Here is a 7,926-nt window from a genome sequence, read left to right on the forward strand (position 1 = left end):
TATGAGGAACCAGAGGTAGAGAACAATATATATTTTCTGTTATCTCACAAGTGTGTGTATAATAGGACCATCTTATCCAACATTTCCAGAGAGCAACATTCATGTTGTCATCTATATAATGGGTAGCCCCTAGAGGTATTAACTCCAGGCTACAATGTAAATGGTTCCCAGTAGAGTTGTATAAGGTAATAGCCCTGGAAAGATCTCCTTTCCACTCTTGACTCCCAACCCTGTACTCTATCTCCATACTCCTCCTCATCCTCCCTTCCTGGTCAGGCAATCAAATGTTACCCATTTCTTGTAGTCTCTGTGATTTTTGACATGTACAACCGAATAAGTATATAAGTCCTTTTCATTTCCCCCTTTACTCTTACTTTTTTTGACTTTGCTTCTTTAAGATCTTGTATTTTAGAGATATTTCATATTACTACCTGTTGATTATATAAATGTACCATAATTTATTTAACTAGTTTTTATGTAAATTTAGTATGCACTGATTGACATTTAGGTTATCCACAATATTTTGCTTCGGCATAAGTGTGAGTATAACAAACATTCTAAGAAGTAGAATTGCCAGGTCTAAGTATATACTCAATAGATATTATTACCATATTGTCTCAAATAGAGGTTTCTACCACAATTTGTATGAGAAAGTTCTTTTCCCTGCATCTTTATCAAAGCAATATGTAATCAAACTTTTGAACTTTATGAATTTTATAGGTGAAAAATGGTATTCTAGTATTATTTTAATGTGCATTTCTGTTTCCAACATCCAGTATAATCAATTTCAAAGCAAGTTTTTCATTAGAATGGTTAATCTAAACATGAATGAGATCATATATTGAGGGTTTGCTTTTCTTCAGTCAGGATGTGTTAAACTCCTAGTTCTTTTGGAAGGAAGAACTTATATTTTGATCTCACTGTTAAAGGTTCCTTTTTCAAGAAAGTAATAATTTGTTATTTCAGCAGCCCTGTTAATTTTTTTAGTCAAATATATTAAAGTGTAATTTTCACCAGCGACATTAAATTCAAATATTAAATACTTTTGTAACAACAAATTCAAAATATTTTTAAGTCGATTTTTTAATACTATAGGTTTTTATTTAAGTCATGTTGGTAATTATTTAAAACCTTGGTTCTCTCGTGTGTTTTTGTGTGCATTGAGAAGAAACCTAAAGTATGAAATAGTGGCATTTAAACAATTTTTATGATATCTGTGGGAGAGACAATAATTTATGTAGAAGATAAAAGAAATATAGGAGAATGTGAAACATTTTATGAGTAAAATATCAAGTATTTTCTTAACATGCTTAAAATGAATGATATTTTAAAATAGTTCATATTCATCTGCTAAGCTAAACAAGATTGCTTACTTTCTAAGGTTGACTTATCAAGATTTTTTTTTTCCCCCCCAGGTTGAATTTCAGGCAGGATCTGAAGGCCAGCTTCTTCCTCAGCATTATTTAAATGATCTTGATAGTGCTCTAATCCCTGTGATCCATGGTGGGACCTCCAACTCTACTAGTTTACCATTAGAAATAGAATTAGTATTTTTCATTATAGAAAATCTTTTTTAGTGAAAGATAAGTCATATTATATATTGCAAACTAATTTGTTAAAACTAAATTCACTAAAGCTGAAATGCCACAAACACTAAAAGTAAATGTTTGCTGTTTGAAACACGTAAGTTTTGCTTTTTAGGCAGGAAATGATCTTTTTAAATCATTAGCACAATATTTAAATCTCTAAAAATTTAAGAGACCCACAGTTTTTGAAGCTTTGACGTAATACAAGTACTAAAAAGAAAAGGATTTCTTCTGTCTTTAATAAATTTGTAGCATTTACTGTGTTATTTAAATGCAAAGCCAAAGTATCTGCACTTATGTATACCTCGTTATGCCAAGAATGATTTTAATGAAGGCTCTTTTCAGGTGTAACCTTATGAGGGAAATGGCTGTTACATTAGCCAGTTACATTGCTGGTTTCTAAAGTCTGTTAAAAATGAATTTCAGTGACATAGACAGTTTTCAGATCTTAGTCTTATTTGATAATTCTTTGAGTAAGGCAGATAACTTATTTGTATAATTGGAGTGGAGACCTACCTCCATGATTAGATAAACTGGTTATTTGGATTAAAATCAGAATTTTGCCTTTTTTCTTCTCAAATTATTATATATATATATATATATATATGGCTTTTTTCTTGATTAAATGGGTATTCTTAAAATAATTGTGGGTGCTTCAGAATTTTGTGCTTCTATATTTAAGTACATCGTTTTTATAGCAAGAACATGTGATTCAGTATGTGTTTTATAAGTCTAATAATTTATAAATAGGTAATATTTTTATATTGCAGTGCATTATTTTTCCTCCTTCCTTCAAAATATACCCTTTATTTACCACTTCTAAGAGTGATTGACAACAGGCCATATGACCCCTGAAGTAGTCATTATGTAGCAATAAATGAAGCCTGAAACAGGTTTTTTTAACTTTTCCTTTAAACCTTAGAACTTTCTTGGCAAGTCTGCATATTTTCATTGACACCAATGTATTAAATATACATTTTAATGAACTAATTACTTCTGCATATTTTAAATTCTTTATATGGTAGTTATTTTTTATAACAGGATATTAACATAAGTTAAAGTCTATGTATTTGAAACTGTTAACAGAACTTTGCTCTTCAAACAGCAAAATTTTAAGAAGTATGTTGTGTTAAAAAAAAGTAACAGGGATATTTTAGTTAGTCCTTCATTTACATTATATAAAATACAATCATTATTTTGATGCTTTTTTTATTCTTATATGGTATATGTTTTTGTATCAAAAACACTCATTGTATATTTCAAGAAAAAGAAACTACACTAAATAACCCTGATGTAAGAAAAATACTTATGAAGCATCTCAACTTGAAGACCAAGTCAGGGTTATAACTCAGGATCTGAGGTCTCAGGCTAGGAGAGACTGAGAATTTTACTCCACTGGTCACATGGGTCATACTGAATCACAACTGTAGTATGAGTCAAAGATACCCTGTGAAGGAGATTATCAGTCTTCTGGAAGTAGCTACTTCATAAGCAATGTAAAATGTTGCAGCTGTTAAATAAAATGGCAACACAAAGTAACCTGTGAAATTTATTGAAATGGTGTAAGATTATTTTTATCAGTTTATGTTTCTTTATATAGTGTGTTTATTTTGCAGTTTAAGTTAGTTGCACAGTCTATGAATAATGAAATTATTTATTTATTTTTAATTTTTTTTAGTAATCTCTGCACCCAACATGGGGCTCAAACTCATGACCCCGAGATCAAGAGTCACGTGCTCTTCTGACTGAGCCAGCCAGGTGCCCCTGAAATTACTTTAAAATAACCAAATGGTGGAGAGCTCTTCCCATGATAGGATAGCTTTAGATTTGTTTTCATAAAGCCTTTACATTTAATGATAATGGAATAATGTGCCTTTGGAGGTACATTTTAAAGTATTCTTTGTAGATGTAGGTTTCTGAATGCAGTTGTTACTTATTTGGTCATGTTCTTCACATTGGTATTTATTTTGAAATTTTAATTTTTTTAAAGGTGAAGAAATAGAATGGTTCTTTGTATTCAGTCTACAATGATCTGTTTTTGGTCTTGGCCTTTTTATACAGTCTCCTTCTCTGAATTCTGAAATATGAAGTAAATCTAGCCCACTTGTTCTGTGTAGCCACCCAACAAACTTTGTGTGTCTATATACTTGCTATGTGCAGAGCATTTTGTTAGGCTTCACTGGTTGAAAGATGAATAAATATTTGTCCCTATTGGAGCTGAATGTATGAAGCAGATAATTAACAAAGTAAAAGTAACTGCTATAATAGAGATATGAATCTTGACTACATGGTTGGAAAACAACCCAGGAGGCAACCCTCTCAGGTCCCCTCCCTCTTTGGGAGCTTTATACTATATCACTCAATAAACTTCACTTTGGGGCGCCTGGGTGGCTCAGTCGTTGGGCGTCTGCCTTCGGCTCAGGTCATGATCCCAGGGTCCTGGGATCGAGCCCCGCATCAGGCTCCCTGCTCGGCGGGAAGCCTGCTTCTCCCTCTCCCACTCCCTCTGCTTGTGTTCCCTCTCTCGCTGTGTCTCTCTGTCAAATAAATAAAATCTTTAAAAAAATAAAAAAATAAAAAAATAAATAAACTTCACTTTGCTGCCCACCAAAAAAAAAAAAAGGAAAACAACCCAGAAGGATAGCCACACCCATAAGGAGATGGCTAAGAACTTGTTAGATAGTGGGCATTAAACCTGGCTAGGTAAGAGATAAAAATCTGAAAAGTAGGTAATCTGTAAAAAGACTGAACTTTCCCTTAAAGAGTCTACTGTGTTGTATGAATATCTTACCCTATGATTTAATCATAAAAGCAGTAGCTTGACTATGGTGTCTCAACTGCCTAATTTTATAACAGCCTAGATTCAGATACTGTTTTATAAATAAAGAACAGACTTTTCTTTTTTTAGTCACAACCATAACTTTGATAACTTGACACACATTTTAATAGAAAATATCCTGAAATAAACCAGAAACCTATAAACCCATCTTAGGTTTTAATTTTTTTCTTTGTGATTATCAGAAAAATATAAAAAACTTATCAATATAAGTTTTACTTTCCACCTTGTATGTGTCTAGCTTGTTCTTCCTACCCTCCAATCTCAAGTAATCGTTTTATTAGTTTCTTATGTATCTTCCCATGGTTTAGGTGTAGTAGCAGCAAATACAAATAGATATATGTATTTTTTTCCTCTTCTCATTTTTTATACAAAATGTAGGATGGTGTTTACACTGAAGAACACATTGACTTCCTCAATTACTTTGAGTTATGAGGTTCATATTTAGAATCTTAAAGGCTTCATGCCTTCTCAGACCACTTTTGATTGATAAAAGCATGTTACTAGAATTATGACCATATGTTTCAGTACGAGGACTATTTTTCTCGTAACAAATTTTTTATTACTAAAACACTTGCAAGTTTATTTTTTATTTAGCTATATTTAAAACCTTTATTTTTTTTCCTACCAGACACTAAGCCTTGCCATCTAAATTTATCTCTTACCATTTAACTGAGATTTTTTTTTCACATCATATTTTTAGTAGTTTTAAATCTTTATATTCTTTGTTTTGGATTTGGCTTGGAACAGTTTAATATATAACACCTTTTGGGAAATATTTTGTGCATCTGTATTGATAAAATTGCAACCATATTTTCATGCTTTATACAAATGAAGGAGTAGGTTTAACTCAAGTGCTTTGTTATGAACCTCTGAATATAATAAAGGTTTTCTTTTTTTCTTTCGGTAAAATACAGTACTTCCCAGCCTCCAAGATAACTCCCTAGTGATCCCTACCTCCTGGTATTCATACCCTTGCATAGTCCCTTCCCACATAACATTATTGGTCTTTGTGACCAAAAAATGTGGCAGAAGGGTTGGGATGTCATTTCTAAAATTATGTTGTAAAAAGCTATCACTTCCATCTTTGGTGCATTTCTCCCCACTTTCTATCTTTTGTCCCTTTCTTTCTATCCTTTCCTCTTCCCTCTGTCCCTCACTCCCTATTAGATCACTCACTCTTGGGGAAGCCAGCTGCCAGGCTATTGGAGAAGCCCATTTGGCAAGGAACTGAAGCCAACAGTCACGTGAGTGGAAGTGGATCCTCCAACCCCAGTCAAAGCCTTCAAATTGCAGCCATCACCCAAAGTTTGCAACCTCATGAGAACCACCAAACTAAGCCATTCTCAGATTCCTGAATCTCAGAAACTATGTAAGATAATAAATGCTTTAAGCTGCTAAATTTTCTGGTGATTTGTTACATGCAGCAAGTAATATTACATAACTAATATAAGATACTTATGTTTTTTGAGCAGCTAAACATAAAAATTGCTAAAATTAATTAATTGCTGGCAGAATTAAGCATATTTCCTATCAACATTTATGGATTATATGCCACAAGTAGCATGTGCTAAGTGTAGAGAATACCAATTGAAAGAGTAGGGTTTGCCCATGTAGGAACAAAGATGCAGTTATGGGAAACTTCTTGTTTCTGGGAATTGTATGCTAGGATACTTAGATCCATATTCCTGCTGAAAACCAAAGGTGATTAAAATATAAAAATCATCTTAAAGCAAGATATTAAGATAGTAAGGAATGTTCAGTCCAAAAGGAAAGAGAAAAAGAGAAGGAAAGTGGGCTTGGGGTCCTATTGAGACAACCTTATGGGGTGAGGGAACAGATCAAAGTTCAAGGCCCACACAACATTGTAAATCTAATCAGAATCATGAACCTAATGGGAACTTCCCCATGACCTTCCCCCCACCCCGCCAAAGGATGAGGATCACCCAAAGAATCTTAAGCATTTAACTTGCTTTAGGGTGGTTCCACACTGGTGATCCCTCTAGGTGCTAAGAGGAATAAAAACATAGATCCTCTCTATAGGAAAGTAACTTCATTGCAGGCCACAAATTACTTTTCAAATATAACATTTACCAACACACAGTTAAAATACAAATATATAGTTACATAAGGAAATTACTCCAGAGCCAAGAATTAGTAGAAATAATGAAAAACTCCTTTAGACAGGTATTAGATTTTTGCTTTCTGTGTTTCAAGAAATAGTCAAGTATGAGGTACCTGTAGGGAATGGGAAACCATACAAAGTAATGGAGCTAATTTGGGAAAGAAGTGAATACACGTGTTACAAGAATATATAAAAACCAGACTGTTAAGCTCTAATTAAATAGGTTTAATGGCACAGTAGAATACAGCCACTGGGGAGAATTTATAAACAGGGATATAAATCAGGAGAAATTATCCAGAGTACAGCTGGGAAAGACAAAAAGATGGAAAGATGGAAAAAAACATGTAGAGCAGATAGTGAGAAGTCCTAACATATGCTTAATTAGCTGCAGAAGGAGAGAGGAGAATAGGATACAACAAATATTTTTAAATATAAACTTTTCAAAGTCAATGGAAGACCTTACTCCACACACTTAAGAAGCTAGACAAATCCCAAACAGAATAAATAAAAAGGAATTACAGACCCCTAACAGGAAAACAGGAACTTCCAGCTAGCACAGAGTCCAAGGAACAGTTTGCTCTCTCTAGTCAAAGAAACAGGCAAGGGGTTGGGGGCTATGAGACAGACTTTTGAATTTACTTGACTTACTCCAGGGGAGCTGCAGAAAAGTAGCACCCCCCTCTTCACCATGTGCAAACCCTGTGAGGTGGAACCCTGCCATACACCAAGCTGAAGACAGCAAAACAGCATCACTCCTCTCTTAAGCCCTGACTTTCTACCAGAACACCAAGGAGGAAGATCTTGTAACCAGAGAGTGTGGGGGGGGAATCATAGGAAGGAACTAAAGAAAGTGAACCTCCAAATTTGTGTATAAAATCCTGGGATCACCTCCAACCTCTGCATGTGTGAAACCAACCAGAAGCAGCTGAGCAAGTGTTTTAAACACTGAACTACACTGTAGGTCACTACAGGCATAACTCAGAGATATTGTGTATTCCATTGTAGACCACTGCAATAAAGTGAGTATTGCAATAAAGCAAGTCAACTTTGAATTTTTTGGCTTCCCAGTGCATATAAATGTTATGTTTATACTATACTGTAGTCCATTAAGTGTATGATTATGTCTAGAAAACAAAGTACATACCTTAATTTTAAAATACTGGTGAAAAATGCTAACCATCATCTGAGCTCTCAGTACATCATAATCTTTTTGCTGGTAGAGGGTCTTGCCTGAATGTTGATGGCTGCTGACTGATCAGGATGGTAGTTACTAAAGGTTGGGGTGGCTGTGGCAATTTCTTAAAATAAGACAACAAAGAAGTTTGCTGCATTGATCGACTCTTCTTTCACAATCATTTTCTCTGTACCGTGTGATGCTG

The 7,926-nt window shown here is 34.0% G+C and overlaps 1 protein-coding gene across 4 annotated transcripts in view; it reads left to right on the forward strand.

Annotated features, from left to right (window-relative positions):
• The window catches only part of ZFYVE16 (zinc finger FYVE-type containing 16), a 45,604-nt gene extending 42,466 nt beyond the window's left edge, over positions 1-3,138 (forward strand). For all 4 annotated transcript variants that reach the window (XM_035014744.1, XM_035014743.1, XM_035014746.1 and 1 more), the window contains one exon: positions 1,416-3,138. In XM_035014744.1, the coding sequence (XP_034870635.1) occupies positions 1,416-1,577 (162 nt within the window). In that variant the 3' untranslated portion in view covers positions 1,578-3,138. The remainder of the gene's footprint in view (positions 1-1,415) is intronic.
• Positions 3,139-7,926: the final 4,788 nt, after the last annotated feature.

This window comes from Mirounga leonina, unplaced genomic scaffold (assembly GCF_011800145.1).
Source record: "Mirounga leonina isolate KUSES-001 unplaced genomic scaffold, KU_Mleo_1.0 Mir_168, whole genome shotgun sequence".
Lineage (NCBI taxonomy): Eukaryota > Metazoa > Chordata > Mammalia > Carnivora > Phocidae > Mirounga > Mirounga leonina.